This window comes from Heterodontus francisci, chromosome 25, assembly GCF_036365525.1.
Source record: "Heterodontus francisci isolate sHetFra1 chromosome 25, sHetFra1.hap1, whole genome shotgun sequence".
NCBI lineage: Eukaryota > Metazoa > Chordata > Chondrichthyes > Heterodontiformes > Heterodontidae > Heterodontus > Heterodontus francisci.
Window position 1 is genome coordinate 54,190,574 of NC_090395.1, and position 27,067 is coordinate 54,217,640.

The following is a 27,067-nucleotide window of genomic DNA, read 5'->3' on the forward strand; positions in this document are numbered from 1 at the left end:
GGGGGGGGGGGTGGGCCGAGATGGATCATCAACTCGGCACTTCTGGCTGAAGATTGTTGCAAATGCTTCTGCCTTATCTTTCGCACTGATGGGCTGGGCTCCCCCATCATTGAGGATGGGGATATTTGTGGAGCCACCTCCTCCAGTTAGTTGTTTAATTGTCCACCACCATTCACGGCTGGATGTGGCAGGACTGCAGAGCTTAGATCTGATCCGTTGGTTATGGGATCGCTTAGCTCTGTCTACTTATGCAGTTTGGCACGCAAGTAGTTATGGGTTGTAGCTTCACCAGGTTGACCCCTCCTTTTGAGATATGCCAGGTGCTGCTCCTGGCATGCCCTCCTGCACTCTTCATTGAACCAGGGTTGATCTCCTGGCTTGATGGGTATGGTAGAGTGGGGGATATGCCAGGCCATGAGGTTACAGATTGTGGTCGAGTACAATTCTGCTGCTGCTGATGGCCCACAAAGTCATGGATGCCCAGTTTTGCATTGCTAGATCTGTTCAAAATCTATCCCAATTAGCACGGTGATAATGCCACACAACACGATGGATGGTATCCTCAATGTGAAGGCGGGACTTCGTCTCCACAAGGACTGTGCGGTGGTCACTCCTACCAATACAGTCCTGGACAGAAGCATCTGTGGCAGGCAGATTAGTGAGGACAAGGTCAAGTATGTTTTTCCCTCGTGTTGGTTCCCCCACCACCTGCCGCAGACCCAGTCTAGCAGCTATGTCCTTTAGTATGCGGCCAGCTCGGTCTGTAGTGGTGCCGCGAGCCACTCTTGGTGATGGACATTGAAGTCCCCCACCCAGAGTACATTTTGTGCCCTTGCCACCCTCAGTGCTTCCTCCAAGTGGTGTTCAACATGGAGGAGTACTGACTCATCAGCTGAGGGAGGGCGGTAGGTGGTAATCAGTAGGAGGTTACCTTGCCCATGTTTGACCTGATGCCATGAGACCTCATGGAGTCTGGAGTCGATGTTGAGGACTCCCAGGGCAACTCCCTCCCTACTGTAGACCACTGTCCCCCCACCTCTGCTGGGTCTGTCCTGCCGGTGGGACAGGACATACCCAGGGATAGTGATTGCAGTGTCTGGGACATTGTCTGTAAGGTATGATTCCGTGAGTATGACTATGTCAGGCTGTTGCTTGACTAGTCTGTGGGACAGCTCTCCCAACTTTGGCACAAGCCCCCAGATGTTAGCAAGGAGGACTTTGCAGGGTTGACAGGGCTGGATTTGCCATTGTTGTTTCCGGTGCTGAGGTCGATGCCGGTTGGTCCGTCCGGTTTCATTCCTTTTTATTGACTTTGTAGCGGATAGGTACAACTGAGTGGCTTGCTCGGCCATTTCAGAGGGGATGTAAGAGTTAACCACATTGCTGTGGGTCTGGAGTCACATGTCGGCCAGACCAGGTAAGGACAGCAGATTTCCTTCCCTAAAGGACATTAGTGAACCAGATGGGTTTTTACAACAATCGACAATGGTTTCATGGCCATCATTGGACTAGCTTTTAATTCCAGATTTATTAATTAAATTCAAATTCCACCTACTGCTGTGGTGGGATTTGAACCCATGTCTCCAGATCAAAACCCTGGGTCTCTGGGTTACTAGTCCAGTGATATTACCACTACGCCACCGCCTCCCCTTGCTGTCAGTGGCAAGATCTGTACAAGCATATGAGTGTCAGAGGTTGTGCGCCCAGCTGGCTGAAGGCCAAGTATGCATAGCTCCTTTGGCCTCACACACACCTCCTTATGGAAGGACTGGTGGCTTTGGCATATTCTGGTTGCAGCTGTACCAGCATTCATCTGCTAGGAAGTTTCTATGTTTGATCAGAGTTAACTATGTTCAGTGGTGAAATCTGAGTTGACTCTCGTGCTCCTGCAGCTTTTAAATGGGAGTCTGTTTCCACATCTTCATGATGATGAGGCTTGTTAATTTTGACCTCATGAAGAAACTTATTAAAAGTACTGTATTTGATGGTGAACAAATTAAATTCCATTTGAAATGTGTTAGTTAACATTGTACTTACTGAGTTAGAAATGTCACACCTTTGTATTTTTACTTTTTGTGGTGAAATGAGAATTTTCCAGGCCCAATTTTAACATTTTCCATACTCATTTCTGGCAACCCTCTGATAACTCACCCAAATGGCCATTTATTTTTATTTTTATTTAGAGATACAGCACTGAAACAGGCCCTTCGGCCCACCAAGTCTGTGCCGACCAACAACCACCCATTTCTACTAACCCTACAGTAATCCCATATTCCCTACCACCTGCCTACCTACACTAGGGGCAATTTACAATGGCCAATTTACCTATCAACCTGCAGTCTTTGGCTGTGGGAGGAAACCGGAGCACCCGGCGAAAACCCACGCGGTCACAGGGAGAATTTGCAAACTCCACACAGACAGTACCCAGAATCGAACCCGGGTCCCTGGAGCTGTGAGGCTGCGGTGCTAACCACTGCGCCGCCCCATTCTTCCCGTGAACGTAGACAGCACAGTGGGAGGCACAGTGGTTATCACCGCAGCCTCATAGCTCCAGCGACCCAGGTTGAGTTCTGGGTACTGCCTGTGCGGAGTTTGCAAGTTCTCCCTGTGACCGCGTGGGTTTCCGCCGGGTGCCCCGGTTTCCTTCCACAGCCAAAAACTTGCAGGTTGATAAGTAAATTGGCCATTGTAAATTGTCCCTAGTGTAGGTAGGTGGTAGGAGAATTGAGGGAAGGTGGGGATGTGGTATGGGATTAATGTAGGATTAGTACAAATGGGTGGTTGATGGTCGGCACAGACTCGGTGGGCCGAAGGGCCTGTTTCAGTGCTGTATCACTCTGTGATAGTGCAATGTGTGTGTGACAGTGTTTGACTATAGAGCATTGTGACCAAGAATGACCCAATAATAAGTTTTATCTTAAATTAATGTGTGATGGAATTATAGGTATAATAGGCTTGTTTAAGTAGAATTTGGAAATAGTGTATTATGCCTTTAGAGTTAAAGATTGAATAAATGGTTAGTTTTCACAGCTCACTGAAGCTCCTCTTTAAGATGGTCGAGTTAAATATTTCAAGCTCTGTTAGAATAGAATCTCTGTTGTCAGGGGCTTGGAAGATAAACACACATATTGAAATATCCTGTCAGTGAGAGGTAGCAACAAACTTAATTGGTTTGTTCAGACAGGTCAGCTCCGGAGGTTGCTTTGGAGTGCCATGGAAAGGGCAATTAATAATAAATAGAATGTACTGACAGGAACAAGAGAGGTCAAGTAAACACAATTATAAACATTTGGACCAGATAAAAACTCAATTTCAAATTCCAGTAAAACATTAAATTTAAGATATGGATTTTAAAAGGAACACAGGAAGGTCACATCTAATACAAAGGTCATATGACACCTTAGAAATGGTAAAAATACAAGGTTTTGAATCAAACACTTTTGGGGTATTGAATCCTCAAACAACACTTCTCATCCCATGCCTTATTCCGGGACTTAAGGTACAAGTTTACTTCATAAGATAATTTTGCTGTGACATGAGCAAGGTTAAACCTTTGGATTCTATGTTACATCTCTCTGTAATATTTGATATTGTGATATACTTATCCACTTAAGTTTATTGCATGTTAAATTCTTTAATAAATACATAAAAGTTAATAAATTGTCTCGTGTAGTATTCTGTATACAACTACAAGAACTCCCTCTCTGTGTGTCTTTAAGTGGAGAGATACGTATAGGAGAGAGTTTCCCAGACCCTTATAATTTCTGGGATATTTATGACTTAGCCATAAAATATTAGAAATAGGCTATCCAAAAGATGGTAAAATTCTCTGTTGGTTTTCTTTCTATGAGGGAAAGCTAGTGCAATTCTTTGGACCCAAATAAGTGTCTGAGAATTTGTCAAACTTGATTAAAGGAGATTTGTGGGAATATGCACCTGATTTGGTTTAGTCCATACAAGGGCTTAAAGTAATAAATCACTTCAAATGCAGCAAAACTAGAAGAATCGCAACATAATCCTTTAAGACACTTTATTACATGTTATCTCTAATGCAGAAGGGTCATTGAAGGGCATTTGGTATGTGTTGTATTATGAAGTATTGATCAATAGGTTTCACCATAAGGTGCCAAGATTGATTTTTTTTAATATATTTTTTATATATATATATATCTTACAGATATGAACAATCCACAATACCTAATAAACCTTTTGGATTTTGTTCTCCAGAATTTAATGGGTCACTTTCTTACATACATACATACACACATGCATATATAAAACACTAGTTAGACCACAGCTAAAGTACTGCCTACAGTTCTGGTCACTGCAGTACAGGGAGGATGTGATTGCCCTTGAGGAGATTTTGGGGAATGTTGCCAGGAATGGAGAATTTTAGTTATGAGGAAAGATTGGATAGGCTGGAGTTGTTTTCTTTGGAACAGAGGAGGCTGAGGGAGATTTAATTGATGTGTATAAATATATGAAGGGCCAAAATAGAGTGGATAAGAAAGACCAATTTCCCTTAGCAAAGAAATCAATAACCAGTGGGCATAGATTTAAAGTAATTGGCTGAAGGATTAGAGGAGAACTAAGGGAAAAAATTTTCACTCAGAGGGAGGTGGGAATCTGGAACTCACTGCAAGGATGGTACAGGCAGAAACCCTTATCGCACCTAAAAAAAAAACTTGGTCATGCACTTGAAGTACTGTAACCGACAGGACTACAGACCAAGAGCTGGATAGTGGGATTCAGCTGGATAGCTCTTTTTCAGTCAGTACAAACAGAATGGGCTGCATGGTCTTCTCCCGTTCCCATAGATTTTCTATGCATGTATATGTATTTGAAAAAAAACCTCTGAGAAAGCATTAGGAAAGTAGGGGGTAGATTTTAAATTTGTTGCCCTGGTGTGAAACTGGTGTAGTAGATTGGTTGCCCAATATAGAAACTGCCCAGTATTAATTTCCATTGATCTCAATGCAAATTAAAGTTTGACGGTTTCTATTATCGGTAGCTTAGCAATACCAGTTTAATGCCCTGGTGACAAGTTGAAAATCTACCCCGTGGTTTCTGCAGATATTTTCTGCGTACAATAATAACTTCTCTGTGGCGCTACACACGTAAAAATTAACTGCAATAGGATGTTAACTGCATCTTCATGACTTGCCAAATATTGTAACATCAAAAATATAATTTCACACTAATGGGCATTTAGTGCAAGGTGTCGCTAAAGAACTTTCATTGCCAAAGTAAGGTAATCAAATCTTCATTCCTTTGCAACCTTCACCCTCACGACCTGCACCATTCCTTCAATATATTATTTGAATAAATAACTTTAGCCATTAAAAATAAGTTGAATTACACAGGGTCAGAAGATAATTCCAAGTGAGAAGTATAAAAAAGAAAATTATTTCCAAGAATTGTCCCTGAAGTTACACCATGGAATAACATTTATGAACGCTTAATGTTTTGGGTTGAAATGCCTGGCTCTGCTATTTTGAAGAAGCATTTAACTCATTTATTTTAAACGGGCCTCTGCTAAAACAGTAATTTTAAAAGGGTAGAATGTGCTTGGAAAGTATGTTGCTGATGTAATTATCCCAGGGTTTATAAATACGGCATACCATTGTGCTCCTTTTTGCCAGAAATATTAATGAAACATCTGGATAGCAACAAGTGGATCCCAGTAACTATAGAAACTATATAAATTAAAGTAATTTCCTCCACATTACAACAGGCAAGATGAATGATTTCTACTTCAGAGATTTGGTCAATTTGCCTTCTGTGCTGTGTTTTTCCTAGCTCGCGTTGAGGAATATATGGAAGAGACACTCACTCGGAACCTGATGAATCTTCATCTACTGTGCCTGTTTTAATGCTCATGGGTATGGGCATTACTCCATTCATCTGCTCCCCTGTTGTTTGCCTCAGTTTTGTTACACCTCCTGACCGACTTCCTTCACTGGATCCCACTGAAGATGCTCGTGAGGAGACAGTAGCAGGTTTATGATTGGAAAGTTCATTATGAATTCGATTGATGCTGTTCTTCTCTGAGAAGAGTGGTAATGCTTTATTTTTCAGAATTCCTGTAAATTTCGAAAGGAAGATGAAAACATTGCACAACTTATTGAAAATAATTTTATCTTCCAGGCATTACTGAAAATATTTGTATAACACAAGTGATTGAAACATGGAAGATTAATGATGGAATTGTTTTGGTCAGAAAGAACAAACCGCCAGTGTGGATCGCAATATTGTCTCCCGTCTCAACCAAGACAGATAAGAATCATCGTTAAAGGTCACAGCTGAAATATATGTTAGAAGGATCGACTCTCAGTTTGATACTAATTTGCCTGTCGTACTGCAGAAGACAATAACAGAATATGATGACCAAAACTGCCAGGTTTCTGGACTGTAGGAAAATTTCTTTAAGCTGTTTTGAAATATATTTGCGGAACCATTGACTTACAATAGATCAACAATTGAACTTCTGTGAGACAAGACTAATCCATAAGAGTCTATGCACAAGAACAAATAAAGCAAGCATCACAAATAACAATACAGTATAAACTTTTCCTAAGGATTAACAAAATTGTTTTTAAGGGCAAATAAATATTTTTATTGGTTACATTTTCAGTCTTATTATTGAAAATTGAATGGCTTTTAAAAACCATGAGGCCAAAATAAAATTCATATACAGGCAAGTTACACAGCCTGTTTGCACTCAAATGTGCTGTGCCAGACTTGTAAGATGGCAAATGATGCTGAGATTTTCTACAAGGCAAACTGCTGATCCCTACTTTGTCCTTCATTGGAGGACAACTTCAATGTAGTGGTGGTGGAGGTTGGAGAAATAAGATAGTCATTCAGACAAGATACAGTTCCCTTCTTAACTGCTGGCTATTGAATGGGACATGAAGGGGCCAGAGGAAAAGGTACTATCTCATAAATTAATGGCCCAAATTTTGTGCTGAGAATAATAGTGAGGCTAACCGCGCTCATCGTTATTATGGAGTAAATCGCACATGCAGTTAAACATGGAAATTTGGAACTTGCAGTCCAAGTTACCCTGCTCGTCCACAGTTGTGCTATAACAGAACCTTGCCAACAGACTTGGCATTAAAATCCATGGTAAGGATGTGAACTGGCTGTATTTACCTACTAGGCATAGTAGAAAGAGTTAGGTGGGATCAAACAACTCCACTGGCCCTGAAACTTTTTTTGTTTTTACAAATATAGTGTCCTATTTCTTAAAATCTCCAACACTAATTAAATTCTTTATAAAAAATTTAAACCAGATTATTTTTCTTTAAATTTTTTTTTGGTCTCTTTTATCTCTGTCAATTTGAGGCGGTGGCGTAGTGGTATTATCACTGGACTAGTAACCTAGAGACCCAGGGTATTGATCTGGAGACATGGGTTCAAATCCCACCACAGCAGAAGGTGGAATTTGAATTTATTTAACAAATCTGGAAATAAAAAAAGCTAGTCTAATGATGGCCATGAAACCATTGTTGATTGTTGTAAAAACCCATCTGGTTCACTAATGTCCTTCAGGGAAGGAAATCTGCTGTCCTTACCTGATCTGGCCTAAATGTGACTCCAGACCCAGAACAATGCGGTTAACTCTGACATGCCCTCTGAAATGACCGAGCAAGCCACTCAGTTGTACCTAACTGCTATAAAGTCAATAAAAAGGAATGAAATCGGACAGACCACCTGGCATCGACCGAGGCACCAGAAACGACAACAGCAAACCCAGCCCTGTCAATCCTGCAAAGTCCTCCTTACTAACATCTGGGGGCTTGTGCCAAAGTTGGGAGAGCTGTCCAACAGACTAGTCAAGCAACAGCCTGACATAATCATACTCACGGAATCATACCGAACAGACAATGTTCCAGACACTGCAATCACTATCCCTGGGTATGTCCTGTCCCACCGGCAGGACAGACCCAGCAGAGGTGGCGGGACAGTGGTCAACAGTAGGAAGGGAGTTGCCCTGGGAGTCCTCAACATCAACTCCGGACCCCATGAAGTCTCATGGCATCAGGTCAAACATGGGCATGGAAACCCCCTGCTGATTACCACCTACCGCCCTCGCTCAGCTGATGAGTCAGTACTCCTCCATGTTGAACACCACTTGGAGGAAGCACTGAGGGCGGCAAGGGCACAAAATATACTCTGGGTGGGGGACTTCAATGTCCATCACAAAGAGTGGCTCAGTAGCACCACTACTGACCGAGCACTAAAGGACATAGCTGCTAGACTGGGTCTGCAGCAGGTGGAGGGGGAACCAGCATGAGGGAAAAACATACTTGACCTAGTCCTCACTAATCTGCCTGCCACAGATGCTTCTGTCCAGGACTGAATTGGTAGGAGTGACCACCGCACAGTCCTTGTGGAGACGAAGTCCCGCCTTCATATTGAGGATACCATCCATCGTGTTGTGTGGCACTATCACCATGCTAAATGGGATAGATTTCGAACAGATCTAGCAATGCAAAACTGGGCATCCAGGAGGCACTGTGGGTCATCAGCAGCAGCAGAATTGTACTCAACCACAATCTGTAACCTCATCGCCCGGCATATCCCCCACTCTACCATTACCATCAAGCCTGGAAACCAACCCTAGTTCAATGAAGAGTGCAGGAGGGCATGCCAGGAGCAGGAGCAGCACCAGGCATACCTCAAAATGAGGTATCAACCTGGTGAAGCTACAACCCAGGACTATTTGCATGCCAAACTGCATAAGCAGCATGCAACAGACAGAGCTAAGCAATCCCACAACCAACGGTTCAGATCTAAGCTCTGCAGTCCTGTCACATCCAGTCATGAATGGTGGTGGACAATTAAACAACTAACTGGAGCAGGTGGCGCCACAAATATCCCCATCCTCAATGATGGGAGAGCCCAGCACATCAGTGTGAAAGATAAGGCTGAAGCATTTGCAACAATCTTCATGCAGAAGTGCTAAGTTGATGATCTATCTCGGCCCCCTCCTGAAGTCCCCAGCATTAAAGATGCCAGACCTCAGCCAATTCGATTCACTCCGCGTGATCTCAAGAAACGACTGAAGGCACTGGATACAGCAAAGGCTACAGGTCCTGACAATATTCCGGCATTACGACTGAAGACCTGTGCTCCAGAACGTGCCGCACCCCTAGCCAAGCTGTTCCAGTATAGCTACAACACTGGCATCTACCTGGCAATGTGGAAAATTGCCCAGGTATGTCCTGTACACAAAAAGCAGGACAAGTCCAACCCTGCCAATTACCGCCCCATCAGTCTATTCTCAATCATCAGTAAAGTAATGGAAGGTGTCATAAACAGTGCTATTAAGCAGCACTTGTTCAGCAATAACCTGCTCAGTGATGCTCAGTTTGGGTTCCGCCAGGGCCAGTCAGCTCCTGACTTCATTACAGACTTGGTTCAAACATGGACAAAAGAGCTGAACTCAAGAGGTGAGGTGAGTGACTGCCCTTCACATCAAGGCAGCATTTGACTGAGTATGGCATCAAGGGGAGCCCTAGCAAAACTGAGGTCAATGGAAATCAAGGGGAAAACACTCTGCTGATTGGAGTCATACATGGCGCAAAGGAAGATGGCTGTGGTTGTTGGAGGTCAATCATCTGAGCTCCAGGACATCACTGCAGGAGTTCCTCAGGGTGGTGTCCTCGGCCCAACTATCTTCAGCTGCTTCATCAATGACCTTCCTTCAATCATAAGGTCAGAAGTGGGGATGTTCGCTGATGATTGCACAATGTTCAGCACCATTCGCGACTCCTCAAATACTGAAGCAGTCAGTGTAGAAATGCAGCAAGACCTGGACAATATCCAGGCTTGGGCTGATAAGTGGCAAGTAACATTTGCACTACACAAGTGCCAGGCAATGACCATCTCCAACAAGAGAGAATCTAACCATCTCCCCTTGACATTTAATGGCATTACCATCGCTGAATCCCCCACTATCAACATCCCAGGGGTTACCATTGACCAGAAACTGAACTGGAATAACTATATAAATACCGTGGCTGCAAGAGCAGATCAGAGGCAAGGAATCCTGCGGCGAGTAACCCACCTCCTGACTCCCCAAAGCCTGTCCACCATCTACAAGGCACAAGTCAGGAGTGTGATGGAATGCTCTCCACTTGCCTGGATGGGTGCAGCTCCAAAAACACTCAAGGAGCTCGACAACATCCAGAACAAAGCAGCCTGCTTGATTAGCATACCATCCACAAACATTCACTCCCTCCACCACCGACGCACAGTGACAGCAGTGTGTACCATCTACAAGATGCACTGCAGCATCGCACCAAGGCTCCTTAGACAGCACCTTCCAAACTCGCGACCTCTACCACCTCAAAGCACGAAGAACAGTACAGCACAGGAACAGGCCATTCGGCCCTCCAAGCCGGCGCCGATCTTGATGCCTGTCTAAACTAAAACCTTCTACACTTCCAGGGTACGTATCCCTCTATTCCCATCCTTGTCATGTATTTGTCAAGGTGCCTCTTAAACGTCGCTATCGTACCTGCTTCTACCGCCTCCCCCGGCAGCAAGTTCCAGGCACTCACCACCCTCTGTGTAAAGAAATTGCCTCGCACATTCCCTCTAAACTTTGCCCCTCGCACCTTAAACCTATGTCCCCTAGAAACTGACTCTTCCACCCTGGGAAAAAGCTTCTGACTATCCACTCTGTCCATGCCACTCATAACTTTGTAAACCTCTATCATGTCGCCCCTCCACCTCCGTCGTTCCAGTGAAAACAATCCGAGTTTATCCAACCTCTCCTCATAGCTAATGCCCTCCAGACCAGGCAACATCCTGGTAAACCTCTTCTATACCCTCTCCAAAGCCTCCACATCCTTCTGGTAGTGTGGCGACCAGAACTGCACGCAATATTCTAGGTGTGGCCTAACTAAGGTTCTGTACAGCTGCAGCATGACTTGCCAATTTTTATACTCTATGCCCTGACCGATGAAGGCAAGCATGCCATATGCCTTTTTGACTACCTTATCCACCTGCATTGCCACTTTCAGTGACCTGTACGTCCAGATCTCTCTGCCTGTCAATACTCCTAAGGGTTCTGCCATTTACTGTATACTTCCCACCTGTATTAGATCTTCCAAAATGCATTACCTCACATTTGTCTGGATTAAACTCCATCTGCTATTTCTCTGCCCAAGTCTCCAACCAATCTATATCCTGCTGTATCCTCTGACAATCCTCATCACTATCCGCAACTCCACCAACCTTTGTGTCGTCTGCAAACTTACTAATCAGACCAGCTACATTTTCCTCCAAATCATTTATATATAATACAAACAGCAAAGGTCCCAGCACTGATCCCTGCGCAACACCACTCGTCACAGCCCTCCATTCAGAAAAGCACCCTTTCACTGCTACCCTCTGTCTTCTATGACCGACCCAGTTCTGTATTCATCTTGCCAGCTCACCTCTGATCCCGTGTGACTTCACCTTTTGTACCAGTCTGCCATGAGGGACCTTGTCAAAGGCTTTACTGAAGTCCATATAGACAACATCCACTGCCCTTCCTTCATCAATCATCTTTGTCACTTCCTCAAAAAACTCAATTAAATTAGTGAGACACGACCTCCCCTTCACAAAACCATGCTGCCTCTCACTAATAAGTTTGTTTGTTTCCAAATGGGAGGAAATCCTGTCCCGAAGAATCCTCTCTAATAATTTTCCTACCACTGATGTAAGGCTCACCGGACTGTAATTTCCGGGATTATCCTTGCTACCCTTCTTAAACAAAAGAACAACATTGGCTATTCTCCAGTCCTCTGGGACCTCACCTGTAGCCAATGAGGATACAAAGATTTCTGTCAAGGCCCCAGCAATTTCTTCCCTTGCCTCCCTCAGTATTCTGGGGTAGATCCCATCAGGCCCTGGAGACTTATCTACCTTAATGCTTTGCAAGACGCCCAACACCTCCTCCTTTTTGATCACCTTGAAGGACAAGAGCAGCAGATGCATGGGAACATCACACACCAGCCTGACTTGGAACTATATCGCCGTTTCTTCACTGTTGCTGGGTCAAAATCCTGGAACTCCCTTCCTAACAGCACTGTGGGTGTACCTACCTCACATGGAGTGCAGCAGTTCAAGAAGGCAGCACACCACCACCTTCTCAAGGGCATTTAGGGATGGGCAATAAATGCTGGCATAGTCAGTGACGCCCACATCCCATGAATGAATTAAAAAAAACATCTTTTGTCCCCTCTCTTTTTGCACATGATTTAAATCTGATACACACTTGCTGGTTTAGACTCCGTGCACTGAATTTTATGTAGCCACTGCGGAGTGCGGCGGCAGCCGTAAAAAATGGCAGCCCGCACGCGCAACTTTCACTCCATGGAGCCGCCACGATCTTATGCGTAGCAGCTCGTTAACATGTCTGGGCTGGACTGCCCCCACTCCGATGATGTGGAGGGGGTGGGCGAGCCGTCCCCGGCAACAGCGTCCGGTGCTATTTTTAAAGGGCTTAGGGTCCTTACTGACAGTTCGGATTATTGCAGGAACAGTGCATGTTGCCTTATTAAAAATAAGTGCAGAAATATTCCCAGCCCCTCTCCCACCCACTCCAATAGACATACAATTCATTCCTGCCCTGTCCCCCCTGAAATACTTACCTTGAATATATGACATTCCCCCTCCCTGCAAAGTTCAGAACCTTTTACCTTTACCCCTTCCCAGCACCCCCTAGACCAATCGAGTAATTTTGACCCCACTCCCTGTCTCCTGCACTGATAAACTTCCCTCCTCCCCACTCCCCACCAGTGTTGTGCCTCATTTCACCAGACGGGAATTCGAAGGCGTGGCAGTGCTGACCACCGGGATGCAGATCGCGGTGGCACTTCAGGAGGTGATGGGAAAGTCATTAATCCAGATAAGTAAATTAATCTGAATATTTAAATGACAGTCCTGTCGCCGAGCGGCTGGGGGGCCGCCATGAGGCCTTGCCGCCACCATCAAGATGGGGATGGGCCCTGCCGGCGTCGAGGTCGGTAGCAGGCCTCATCTGGAGCAATCTTCATGCGCTCCCACCCCCACTCCCAACCCCCACCATGGAACCTGACGGCGAGGTCCCTATAAAATCCAGCCCTGTGTGTCTCACTGCGGATTCTTCAATGTGATCATTTGAAACGCCTCACTGTTGCTTGCCCTGCTCACACATGCCAGAGATTCCTTTTAGAGCATGCTGCACTGGATCAGACATCAAGCAAGTCTCTGCTCAAAAGCCTGTGGAAGCTCTGTGGGCAGGTGTCAGAGTAGTGAATAACAGGCACCATTCCTTCACCACTGACTGCAAAATCTGGGCCAATGTTTCCATGTTCTTAATTGGGGGAAAAAACAGCTAAATAACCAAATTATGCAAACGTTTGCGCAAATGAAATCGTTTCAATCAACAGTTACCTTTCTGAGGCTGTGCATTAGGGTTAGGCAATGATGTTAATGTATTTTCTTTGTACAGACTGTCTCCATTCTCCTTTGGCCTTTCATCCAGATGATTAAGCTTTTCTCGGTGAAGCTCGATGTTTGCCACGGTTTCTACTTTCAGATTCTCTGACCCGCCGTGGCCTTCACTTTCACTTGCTGTTGTCATAAACTCTCCTGGCCAATAAGGTTTCACATGAGCAGATATGTTGTCCACTGGAAAAATCCATTGACATTTATTTTTAGTGCAAATAAATGACAAAGACCACTACTTTTCTCTACAAATTTGGACAGGAGGCTAAATACACAGTGGGCAGTTGCCTTGAGTGTGGTAGTTACAGAAGGTTTCTCATTACTTTAATTTCTGAATATTTCACAGAACATTTCCAAATGTTTAAATTGATTATGTTTCTATGTTGGGGTAGTTGAGCGTTGCAATTTAATTGGTATTTTCATTATTTTTTCACACTTGGATTGACAGTAGCAATGTGAAACCCAGTTACAAGGTTCAGTTTGCATTAACAAAAGTAGTCCATTGATAAACTGGTGTACTTGGTGTTATTACTGTGATTGAGGTCACAATCTCTGCATATAAGGGCCTAACAATTAATACTGCCCTAAACCCTTAAGAATGTAACACAATTCTTATCAATAAATTTAAAGTCTATGTTATTAGAAATAACATATCAGTGTGATGTTAATGCTTCAAACTAAGCATAAGATAAGAAATTACACAAGCTCTGAGATAAGTTTACAGTCTTGTACTAATTTCCAAGCACTCAATGTTTATACTTTTCAATAACATGATTGCTTACAGTTAACAGAAATTATAAATAAAAGAATAAAGACAGATAAGGCCATACTCATAGGTAATTACTGATACCCGACTCTACTCAAGTTCACTGGAACTAACCAGATACTGGATCCAGTGCTCGTATCATGAATTGTCTCACCGTTCCAACGTTGATGTAACAAGGAAATCTGAGCGACTTCATAGTTACCTTTTGGAGTACTGTGGTTAGGATGTTTTTCATTATTTGGGGATATAATTTTCTCCCAACCTGGCTCTCCTTGATAATCATCATCTTCACTATCTGAAGAATGAGTGGAGGCATAAGATCCACTTTGATCATCTTCCAGAGACAGATCACTGTCTGAGTCTGAATCGTGTTCTGTAAAGAAGGAATAAACAATGGATTGATTGTCAGCCATTCTGCAGCAAATTCGGAGATCATGTTTAATGGAAGGAGTCTACTATAGAATTATAACAATCTCTTAAATATTACAGGCTGGATTTCACCGAGCCCCCGACATCATGCTCTGTGGCGGAGAGGGCCAGAAGATGGGTCCGGCAGAGGCCCGCCATGGAGGCCGATGCGGGGAGGGCCCGGCCCGATCTTCCAGGCGCCACCGAGGATTCATGGCGCCCCCGCCCACCTCACCGCCGCTGGGCAACGGGAACACCATTTCAATCCTCAGTGTGGCAGCCGGCACTCCCGTGCCTTCGATTCCCCCGTCTGGGGAAAGCTGGCGTGACACTGGTGGGGAGGGGGGAGGAGTTAAGATTTTCAGTGCTGGATTTGGAAGTGGGGGGAAGCGGGATCAAATAAATATTACAAGTGTAGGGCATGGTGGAAAGGGGTGAATTTTCAACTTTGTACAGTCTTTGAGGGGGGGAGGGAGAGAGGTCAGAGTTCAAAGTTAAATGATTTTTTTTGGGGGGGGGGGAAGGGCAAATACCTAATGTAATTTTTATTGGGGGGGTGGTTGAAAAGGGGCCGTACAATTTTATTTTGTGAATTTTGGGGGGTGGGGAGGTGGTGGTTTCATTTTTAAAATTCAAATTTGCCGACATGGCTGGCTGCCCTTCAAAAACGGCGCCAGCACCTGTGCACAGGCAGTTGACACCCCGGCTCTTTAAAGGGAGGAGATCCACGCAGGAGATCGCGGCGGCTCTTTGGCGTGCGGACCGCCATTTTTTGAGCTCCCCGCCGGCAGCGGCAAGGGGCTCTTAAAATCCACTCCGATGAATGGGGATTTCTGTGTTGAATCAGTCCTTGCTACTGGTTGTAGGCAGCTTGAGAGCAGAGATTGAATGAAAAACATGCCCTGATATGAAGATCCATTTCACTGACAACATGAATGAAGAGTATTTTGCACAGATCACCAATTCTCATGGATCATGTCATTGGTATTCAACTTTCTCAACTATCAATTATGTATCATGTAATGCTTGCTCACAAATAATATTTAATCAGCCACATAAAGAATAGTTGATTAAGATACATTGCTCAGTAAATTGACATCTCCATTAATAACATTAAATATTAGGGGAGAATATAGTAGAATATATTCATCCAACATTAAGCTTAAGTGCAGCAATATTAACATTTCAAGCATAGGTATATTCAACCACTGAACATCCTGTTAAGTAAAGAAGCAGCAAAACAATGGAAAGTTCTTTTCATGTTTGAAAAGATTATAAAATATATTTCTTCCATCTCAGGGAGCACTTACATTGCTTTAGATATGTTCATGGAGAATATCCGGAATGGAAGAATCCCACCTGAATTACATATCCACTAATTTCCTCTCGAGCAGCTATTATTCAGAATCTGGAAATTTACATCCTTCCCACAGATACTAATGGTAAATTGCAAGCCAAAGATTCCGTCAGGGCCATTTTCAGTTACTAAAGAGCAATTAAGCATTTCTATCCTTGGTTCAGCATCCAGAAACAGGAAAAATGCTAATCTCTCTTGCACCCTCAAATAATGCTCTGCATTAGGTTTGCAAGGCAAATTAGTCAGCATTTACAGTGCAATCAGCATTGAGGTACCATAGCACAATTCCTAGTAACTTGCATGCATTATATTGCGTCCTTTCCCCTAACATTATCAAATTAAATCTTGTTTCTAGTGCCTGAGAGAGCCTATTTTATTGCAGTTCACAGAATAACTGACTCATTCCTAAAGGACGGCCATGGCTTAATAGTTAACAAGCTTATTCAATATGTACTATAACTGGGGTTTTAAGTGGTTTAATGCTTTGATTCCATTTGGTTGAGAAACCGTTATTAGTTTAGTTTAGTTATACAGCACTGAAACAGGCCCTTCGGCCCACCAAGTCTGTGCCGACCATCAACCACCCATTTATACTAATCCTACACTAATCCCATATTCCTACCACACCCCCACCTGTCCCTATATTTCCCTACCACCTACCTATACTAGGGGCAATTTATAATAGCCAATTTACCTACCAACCAGCAAGTCTTTTGGATGTGGGAGGAAACCGGAGCACCCGGAGAAAACCCACGCAGACACAGGGAGAACTTGCAAACTCCACACAGGCAGTCCCCAGAATTGAACCCGGGTCGCTGGAGCTGTGAGGCTGCGGTGCTAACCACTGCGCCACTGTGCCGCCCATTTATTAAATTAATAAATTTGGGCTTGCACATCTTCATGAAGATTTTGATTTAGGATGTAAGGCAATGCACTCAAATTGTCCAGTGAACGATGCACATTGCTACCAATATGGCTTCTTACCATCTGGGTTTGCCTTAATCTCATGGAATAAGGAAGTGGCATGGTCAGTGAGGGCAACATGGGCTTGACTCGAGGTACTGTTATTCAAAGCAGCTTCTTCCCTAAAGGAAAAAAAGAGAATAACTTGTCATCAACAGGTACATGCATTCAAGGCCACAAGTTCGACCATGAAATAAGGCTGCAGATCTGAACAAAGATTGCATTCATCCCTACAGGAATGGCATGTTTGTATAACAAACTTTACTTTGATATTTACTCAGGAATAAGGAAGTAGCCACTACTGTAAGAGCAACATTGGCCCGACTACTGTTATTCTATTAACTGTTGAATGTTAACTGTTTGAACTTCTGTCAAAAGATTATTGGTGAAAATTCTTGCCCACCTTTCACGGAACTCCATGTCTGAATCCTTCCAATCAGGTTTCCTTCCCTGCCACAGTACTGAACCAGCCTTATCAAAGTCACTAATGACATCCTAATTGGCTCTGAACTTGTCCTAGTTTCTCCTTACCCTTCTCAACCTGCCTGCAGTTGACCACACCATCCTCCTCCAAACATCTCTCCTCCGTTGTCCAGCTGGGTTAGAATGCAACTGCCTCGTCCCATTCTTATTTTTTTTTCCAGTCATCACCTGAGAATCACCTACAATGTCTTCTCTTCCTGCTCCTGTACTATTACCTCTGGAGTCCACCAAAGATCTATTCTTGGCCCCTCCTCTTTCTCATCTGCATGCTGCCCTTCAGCAACATCATTCAAAAATACAGGGTCAGGTTCCACATAGCTGTACCTCACCACTGCCTCTCTCGACTCCTCTACTGTCTCTAATTTCTCACATTGCTGGTCTGACATCTGTACGAGATGAGCAGAAATTTTCTCCAACTAAATATTGGGAAGACCAAAGCCAGGCAACCCTCACACGCGAGCCAGGCTTTGCAGAGCATTAAATGCGGCGGCTCATTTAAATGTCCGGGGCAAACTGCCCCCCCCGATGAGGCGGAGGGGACAGGCGGTCAGTCATCGGCAACGGTGTCAGGTGCCACTTCGCAGGAGCCGACACCATTTTTAAAGGGCTTCAAGCCCCACAGTGTAATTTACATTTTTAAAGGACTACTCAGTTAAAAAAAGTGATTCCAACCCTCTCCCACTACCCTCCCCCTGCCCCAAATAAGCATACAAGTAATTACATACCCTCTCCACCATCCCCCCTCCCCACAAAACACTTAACTTGGGCAGCCAACCTTTCCTGCCCAAAGTTCATCCACTTTAAACTTTACCCCTTCCCACCACCCGCTAGACCAGACCAGTGAGATTACTTTGACCCTGCTTCCCCACCGCCCCTCCCCCCCACAGCACTGGAAAACTTACCTGCTTCCCCCTCCACATCAGCGTTCCACCTCGGATACTCAGATGAGTTTCCAAAAGCGCTGGAGTGCTGGCCCCTGGCATCAATATGGCACTGGAGCGGACGGCAGGAGCAGGTAAGTACTTAATTCCTTTATTTAAATAAATTTGCCTATGTAAATTTGTCTCCCGTCGCCAAGCAGCAGGGGGGGGCTGCCATGAGGCCTCGCCGCTGCTGGCAATATCGAGCCAGGCCTTCCCAGTGTCGAGGTCCTTGGTGGGCCTCTCCCAGAGGCAATTTCCAGCCCCCCCACCACGAACCCTGATGTCGGGGGCGCTGTAAAAATCCAGCCCATTATCTTCAGTCCCCACCACAAACTCTGTTCCCTGGCCACCGACTTCAACCCTCTCCCTGGCAACTGTCTTGAACCAGACTCTTCACAACCTTCGTGTGGTGCTTGACCCTGTGTATCTGACCACATATCTTCTCCAACGCCACTTTCCACCCCCGTATCATCACCAGACTCCTTCACTGTCTCAGCTCATCTGCTGCTGAAACCCTCCTTGATGCCTTTCTTACATCTAGACTTGACTATTCCAATGCACTCCTGGCCAGCCTCTGATCTTCCATCCTCCATAAACATAAAACTTATCCAAAACATGTCCCATTCACCCATCATCCCTGTGCTCACTAACCTATATTTCCTCCTGGTTGAGCAACACATTGATTTTAAAATTCGCATCCTTGTTTTCAAATCCCTCCATGGCCTGGTTTCTCCCAATCTTTGTAACCTCCTCCAGCCCTACAACCCTCTCAAGATAGTCGCACTCCTCCAATTCTGGCCTGTTGTGCATCCCTGATTTTAATCCCTTCACCATTGGTAGCTGTGCCTTCAGTTGCCTTGGCCCTAAAGCTCTGGAATTCCCTCCATAAACCTCTTGACCTTTTATCCTTAAAACCTATCTCATCTGCATTAACAGATCCTCACGTGGGACGGTGTCAAATTATTTTTGATAACTTTCCTGTGAAGTGCCTGGGGATGTTTTACTATATTAAATGGGCTATATAATTGCAAGTTGTTGTTCTTGGAGTGGAGTCCAGCCCAAATTATGATATTGCTTCAATTTTTGTTTTACCATACTGTCTGTCATCATATTTAAGGTAACGTTTGGGTTGCCATCTTTCCTTGTAGACTAACTATGTCTGAGGCACAGGAGTTAAAAACTATTTTGAAATTGAAAACTATTTACATGTGCATAGACACAATTCATCTCGTCTTCTGCTGGGAATTCAGACATGACTAGGAACTCCTTTTAGAAATGAAGAGTCCTTCAAATCATTACAACATTAGTGATTGAACTGGACTGAATTAGTCAGTGTTTCTCCCATGCCATATTACCTGAGAACAAATGCGATGTAGCTGTTATGGCTTTTGCCTGACCTCGAAGCACTGCTTACTGACCCAGATGAATCTCCAAAGGCTGAGCGATATGCACGACCATCAATGTATGTGTTATTACACAACGACTGCTTGAAACAAAAGGCATGAGCAATTAGGTCTAAGGATCATTTTGTTTCTTTTCAAATCAACTATTTCACATAACAGTGCAACCACTGAGCAGAGCATCTCACTTACAGAGAAACGTATCAAAAAATCTTCAAGTCCTTTCCAATACCACCGCTTTATTCTGTTACATGAAAATACCATTTTGACTAACTCCTCAATTCCAACATGCACTGTTGTTGCATATTCCAGATTTTTACACACAAGTTAACACATTTTTCTATTCACTTGCTCGTGCCTCTATTCAGTGTGTTCCACCACGATATAAAAACATGACTGGAGGTGAAAGTATAAGATTTATTCCTGCCACATTTTTTCCCCATAAGAATCTAAGCTATTAAATCAATGCATCGTCACTAATTTAATATTGTAACCATTGAACATTTCCCTTTAAAATGTAATTAATCTTTGTTCAAATGAAGGGCTGGATTGAAGGAGCCCTCGACATTGGGATACGTGGCGGGGGGAGGGGGGTGCCTGAAGATGGCCCTGGATGAGGCCCGCCACGGATCTCAATGCGGCAGGGCCCAGCTGATATTACTGGCGGCGGTGAAGCCCCCTGGCAGCACACCCGCACTCCCCACCCACCCCCCTAATCCCCAGCTGCTTGGTGACGGGACCACAATTTAAATAAATTAAAATAAGCAAATTAATTAATCTCACCTCCTTATGTCCCACCACAATCTTCATCCCCGCGGCCAGCACTGCCGTACCTTCGGATCCCCGTCCGGGGAAACAAGGTGGAACACTTGTGGGGAGGGGGAAGGAGGTAAGTTCATCAGTGCGGGGGAGGGGGGAGGGGGGGGGTAAATGCAGTCACATTAGTGTCATGGGTATAGAGGATGGGGGGAAGGGTTGTAATTGAAAGTTTGTGCATTTTTTGTGGGGCGGGGAAGGTCAGATGGTAAGGTAAGTGTTTTGGGGCAAAAGGACAAATAATTAATTTAATTGTTACTGGGGGAGCAGTGGGAGAGGGGCAAAAGAGATCTATTTATTTATTTTAATTCAATTTCCGTTTAAATATTTAAAGTTCCTGCTAGGGTTGACAGCCCTTTAAAAATGGCATCAGCACCTGCACACAGGCAGCTGAAACCATTGCCAGGGATAGACAGCACGCCCCCTCCACGTGATCGGTGGGGGGCGCGGTCCACCCCAACTATTTAAACGAGCCGCTGCATCCTTGGCCTGCAGCCCGTTTTGGCGGTCTTATAAAATTCAGCCTGAAGTGTTTTGTTTAAGGAAAAAAAACACTATCCAAAACACAGGCTTTTATCCTTTGATATATAGAACAGTCAATATCCCAGCAGTATCTATTAGTCTCTAAAAGTTCATCATTTTCAGGAAAAAGTGTGAATACTTGAGAGCATGTCATATTATTTTCCAATAAACAGTCTCTTTGATGTTAAATGGCAATGGTAACAGAAAAAAAATCACGATTAGCAAGATATAAACAGCAGGGAGTAAATATACAAAGAACCAATTGGAAAAGATAAAGCTACTAACTGATGCCAGTGTTGATTTTGTTGTGACCACAGTATCCTCTGTGTGCTTCTTACTGAAAGTGTACTTAAAGGCTTTTCTTACTTCCTTGTTGAGGATGCAGCGGAAGATGATGAATGGACCCTACAAGCAAGAAAGTTATGAGTACGAACCATCAGTCTGGTTTCCAGGAGTAAAAGCATTACAGCTCTTTTCATGTAGCAAGCTCAGTCATTTCTGGCAGATTACAACCTTTGGCCCCGCAGAAGTTTCTTTATTAACGCTGGAAATATAAATATTTTACTGCTTTCACTTCTGTAAAATCTATTTTCATGAGTGAAAATAAATTAGTGCCATTTCTGACTGCTCAAATGTTGTAGAACACTAAACTGCACTTTCAGCATGGCTCCTCAGTAACGTGGCCCAGTGAACCGCAAATGTACTTTTGGACATGAGACTTTCATAACAACTGTAGTAGAATTTTTTAAAATTTCATTTGACTGTATTGAAAAGTAAATTACACAGACACAGATGCAATAACGGGAGCTAGAAAAATTGGAGAAAACCAACAACAAACTAATACAAGCATAATTTAAAAAATACTATTAAAAGTGCATTTCATAGAAAATAACATGAATAGGAATTTGCAGCATGAGGAGGACACATTAAAAAAAAAAGTAAAAACATTCCTTTCCTGGCACTTTGCCACAATACTGTTCATTATGCATGATATATATAATGAAAGGATACCAATGGATCTTTGCCAAACTTGACTACAATGATAACTGGCCCCGAAATTAAGAATATTCAGATATACTGCGTAAACTTCCAATTCGTAATTAGTTTGAGTCCAGCTCCAAACACATTGCTTCTTACGAATGTTTTCAATGATAATAAGGAAATGGTGGACATGCTGATTAATCAATTTGCGTCATTACGTGCAGCAGAGGAAGAGGTCAGCCTGCCAGAAATTCTAAGGAAACTATTACTGAATCAGGGACAGGGACTTAACAAAATGGACATAAACAAGATAACAGTAATGGAGGAATTAATGGCACTAAAAAGCGACAAACCCATAGAGCCAGATGGTTTCCATTCCAGGGTTTTAAAGGAAGTAGGCGAGAACATTGCAGATGCCCTAATTATAATCTTCCAAAGTTCTCTTAATTTGGGAACTGTTCATTTAGATTGGAAAACTGTGCAATTGTGCACAATTGAGAAAAGAAAACCAGGGAATTAAAGAGCAGATAGCTGTCGCCAGGAAATTGCTAGGGTCTAGCAGGACAGGGTGAATTTGTAAAGAGTAGGTCATGCCTAATGAATCTGATTGAATTTTTTGAAGAGGTGACTAAAGTAGTAGACAGGGGAATGTCTATAGATGTTATTTATATGGACTTAGAGACATTTGATAAAGTCCCTCATAAAAGACAGTTAGCCAAAGTTGAAACTAATGGAATTGAAGGCAAATTATTGACCTGGTTAGGAAATTGGCTGAGCAGAAGACAAAGAGTAGGGATAAAAGCCAGATACTCTAATTGGCAGGATGTGACCAGTGGACCAGTCCCGCAAGGATCTTTGTTGAAGCCTCAACTATTCACTGTATTCATTAATGACTTAGATGATGGGATAGAAAGCAATATATCCAAATTTGTCAATGGCACAAAGATAGGCAGTATTGTAAGTAGTGCAGATGGAAGCATAAAATTACAGAGATATTGATAGATTAAGTGAATGGGCAAAACTGTGGCAAATAAATTTCAATGTAGGAAAATGTGAGGTCATCCACTTTGAACCTAAAGAGAATAAAACAGGGTACTTTCTAAATGGTGAAAAGCTAGAAACAGAGGAGGTCCAAAGAGGCTTGGGAGTCCAGGTATACAAATCATTTAAATGTCATGAACAGGCAGTGAAAATAATCAAAGAGGCTAATGGCATGCTGTCTAGTGGAATGAAGTACAAGGGGGTAGAAGTCACGCTTCAGCTATACAAAGCCCTGGTTAGACCACACCAGTAGTACTGTGAGCAGTTCTGAGCACCACACCTTAGTAAGGATATATTGGCCTTGGAGGGAGTGCAGCATAGATATACTTGAATGACACCTGATTCCAAGGGTTAAGCTATGAGGAGAGATTAAACAAACTAAGGTTGCATTCCCTGGAACTTAGAAGTTTAAAAGGTGATTTGATTGAATTTTTCAAGTGATTAAGGGGAACAGATGGGTAGATTGAGAGAAACTATTTCAACTAGTTGGGGAGTCCAGGACTAGGGCATATAGTCTAAAAATTAGAGCCAGACCTTTTAGGAGTGAAATTAAGAAACACTTCCACACGCAATGGGTGGTACAAGTTTGGAACTCTCCTCTGCAAATGGCAATTGATACTGTATCAATTGTTAATTTTAAAACGGAGATTGATAGATTTTTGTTAGCCAAAGGTATTAAAGGATATGGGGCAAAGGCGGGTATATGGAGTTAGGTCTTAGATTAGTCGTGATCTCATTGAAGATGAGAACAGGTTCAAGGGGCTATATGGCCTTCTCGTGTTATGTTCCAACATGGTTGGGTAAGAAAAGCAAGGAGATTGACTTAGGCCAATTAAGAGCCAAAAAAGAGAAAATATACAGTGTAAGAGGATAACAAAACATATTCTGGATTCCAAGACTGATTACTACAGGTCTGAGTTAAGGATGAATGAAGGAAAACTTTACCTGGAGACAATTAAAACCAGCAAAGAGGTAGTGGAAAATAATGGTGTCACTGTTCACAGCCAGCAAGGCCAAAAGCCAAGTGGTACTGACAAGCAGCAGCACCACAAATGCAGTACGCAATCCAGATCTATTAAAACATTCAAAACAATTTTCAATCATTCTGTTGGCCTGAAACACCAACTTTGCACCTGCCTTATGTTATTTATAACAAATGCAGTTTCCCAATAATTTATAATATATACAAAATGAAATTTGTATACATATATAACAACCACTTATATTTATGTAGCATCTTTAATGTAACAAAACGTCCCAAGGTGCTTCACAGGAACATTATAAAACAAAATATGGCACAGAGGCACGTAGAGATATTGGGCTGAATTTTATTAGCGGCTGCACATTGCGGCGGTCTGCTTTGAAGTCAGGCGGCCTCACCACACTGAGCGGCCGCCGCACAGCCCCGTGATATTACGTACAGGGACTCATTTAAATGGAGGGGGCAGAGTGGCCGCTCCCAATGATGTAGAGGAGGCGGCCGCCGTGTCCCGGCAACGATGTTCGGCACCACCGCACAGGCACTGGTGCCATTTTTAAAGGGATTCACGCCCTTCGGGGAGATTTTAATATTTAAAAGGTGCCTATTTGATAAAAGTTTCAATAAAAGTTTAATTTAACTTTGCATCCCCTCTCCCTACACATGCCACCCCCCCCCCATTGAGTACCCAATACATAAGTTGACCTGTTCGCCAAATAGCACTTTTTGAAATTCCGAACATCCCCCCCCCACCCCCCGAACCTCAGCATCTTTGACCCTCAACTCCGTCCCACCATCCCGACAACCAATAGGAATAGCTTTCCCCACTCCCGTCCCGTCCTGATAATTCTAGTCCTCCCCCCTCCCCACCAGTGTCTCGCCTCGGAACTCCGTACAGAATTCCAAAGGCGCGCAAGTTGCGGCTGGTGGCTGTAAAATCGCCGTAAGGCAGCCGGCGGCGGCAGGCAAGTTGATTTGTATGCTTATTATGCTCATTTGAATATTTTAATGAAGGCTCCACCACCAAGCAGTGGGGGGGGGGGGGGGGGGTGGCTGGAGGCACACTAAGGCCTCACTGCTGCTGCTAATATCCAGTGGAGCCTTCTCATCATCATGGGTCGTGGCGGGCTGCTCCCACTAGCATTTTATGGGCATCCTGCCATGACCCATGGCGTTGAGGGGCAGATAAAATCCAGCCCATTAGTCACATGACCAAAAGCTTCATCAAAGAGTTGGGTTTAAAGGCACGTCTAAGGAGGAAAGTGAGGTAGAGAGACAGAGAGGTATAGGAAGGGAATTTCTGTGCTTAGCCCTATGCAACTGAAGGCACGGCCACACATGGTGGAGCAATTAAAATTGGGGATGCTCAAGGGGCCAGAATATGATGAGCGCAGAAAGATAAAATGCACTTGATACTTCATGGTTTAAGCTAACTATTTTGAAATAAGATCATATATGTTGGTGTATACTAGTCATTTTTTGCACATTCTATTTTAGCACAAGTTCCTAGTTTAAACAATTACTTTTGTCTTTTTCTACTTTGAATTTTCTGCTCCTGCCCTGATTTTTTTTTTAAGATTAGTTACAATAAAAATTAAATTTTAAAAAATGAGCTTATAGCTTTGTCAGTGATTTAATCTAAGAGCACTTACACAGTCCCCTTCTTCTCAAATCCTTGGTGTCTTGGCCTGCAGGAAGCTTTGGCAGACAGAATATACAGGAAAACATTCATCTGCAAGGCAGAAAACACAATGTCAACAATGTAAAGGAATTTGAAAACGAGGATGAGAATTTTAAAATTGAGGCTTTGCCAGGCAGGATGCTAGTGTAGATTAGTGAGCACAGGGATGCTGGGTGAACACGACTCGGGCCTTGAACAACATGGAAGCAGCTTAAAACAAAACGGGGCCTGTGGCTCAACTGCTTGTCCTTACTTGACAAAGGGAACTGGTAGCACTTTAGTGTGCAAAAAATGACTTACACCAGTATTCCATCTACGTGCAGTAACATTCTATGATTCTATAAATTCTTTTGAAATGAAGATGCTTTAAAAAGAGAAATATTAAAAGGTATAAAGAGTGAGCAGGAGCGTGCGCTTAGTCTAGATGGCTTACATGCAGAAAATCATTACTACCGAATGGTGGAACAGGTGTCTGCTTCCATCCTGTAAAATTGTCTGATTATATGATAGGCCATTAACATTACAGCTACTATTTTTACATCAGCTGCAAAAACTATTTCTAAAATCTCACTGAAAATTTTGGTAGCTGGCATGTTAATGTCTGGTGAAGTATTTAAAAATCTTTGAGGCGATGTTCATCAGCCACAGCCAAAATGTTGACATTTCCATACCATGAATGGTTCCTTTTGAGGTAGAACTAGTTACGCAAGAAAAAATTTGCAAACTTACAGAAACCGCTGCAGTTATGGGCCCTGCAAAGCTCCATATCAAGGTGTCATAGATGGACAGCCAGCAGAAATCAGGATTACCATAACCCTCAGGATCAAGGCCAACAGCCAATCCTGCAAAAATGTCACAATCCAAAGAAACCATGGTTAGAATAAAAAAGATAAAAGCTTAAAGATGTATACTGTGAGTGCATTTTGAGATTCAGATGGGAGGGAGGTGGGGAAGAGCTATGTGCGATGGAACCCATTTCCAGTGTACTTTCATCCTTTTCCCTGATAAATTCCAATACCACAGGTGGGCACGTCTTGCACTAGTCCCTCCTCTGCTATGATGCCACTTTTGGAGTCAGGATTTGCTTTCTTTGCCCCATCACACTTCTACGAATAGGGCAGGGCTTCTGGAATTTCTAGGTCTTTATCATTCATGATGATTAAAGGGAAATCAAAAAAAAAGTTATACCTGCAATGAGATTCTGCTGTGCCATTATTGGGTAACACAGGTTTGCCTTACAAAATGGCAGGGAAATA

The 27,067-nt window shown here is 43.5% G+C and overlaps 1 protein-coding gene across 4 annotated transcripts in view; it reads right to left on the minus strand.

The window, feature by feature from the left end:
- The window catches only part of LOC137383874 (cadherin EGF LAG seven-pass G-type receptor 2-like), a 329,833-nt gene that overhangs the window by 4,692 nt on the left and 298,074 nt on the right, over positions 1-27,067 (minus strand). For 3 of the 4 annotated variants that reach the window (XM_068057224.1, XM_068057223.1, XM_068057221.1), the window contains 9 exons: positions 26,541-26,653; positions 25,783-25,862; positions 24,097-24,223; positions 21,415-21,534; positions 19,747-19,877; positions 17,007-17,107; positions 14,460-14,630; positions 13,438-13,674; positions 5,834-6,083 (listed from right to left, as the gene is read on the minus strand). In XM_068057224.1, coding sequence (XP_067913325.1) covers positions 5,834-6,083; positions 13,438-13,674; positions 14,460-14,630; positions 17,007-17,107; positions 19,747-19,877; positions 21,415-21,534; positions 24,097-24,223; positions 25,783-25,862; positions 26,541-26,653 — 1,330 coding nt within the window. The remainder of the gene's footprint in view (positions 1-5,833; positions 6,084-13,437; positions 13,675-14,459; positions 14,631-17,006; positions 17,108-19,746; positions 19,878-21,414; positions 21,535-24,096; positions 24,224-25,782; positions 25,863-26,540; positions 26,654-27,067) is intronic. The other variant, XM_068057222.1, reaches the window with a different exon arrangement.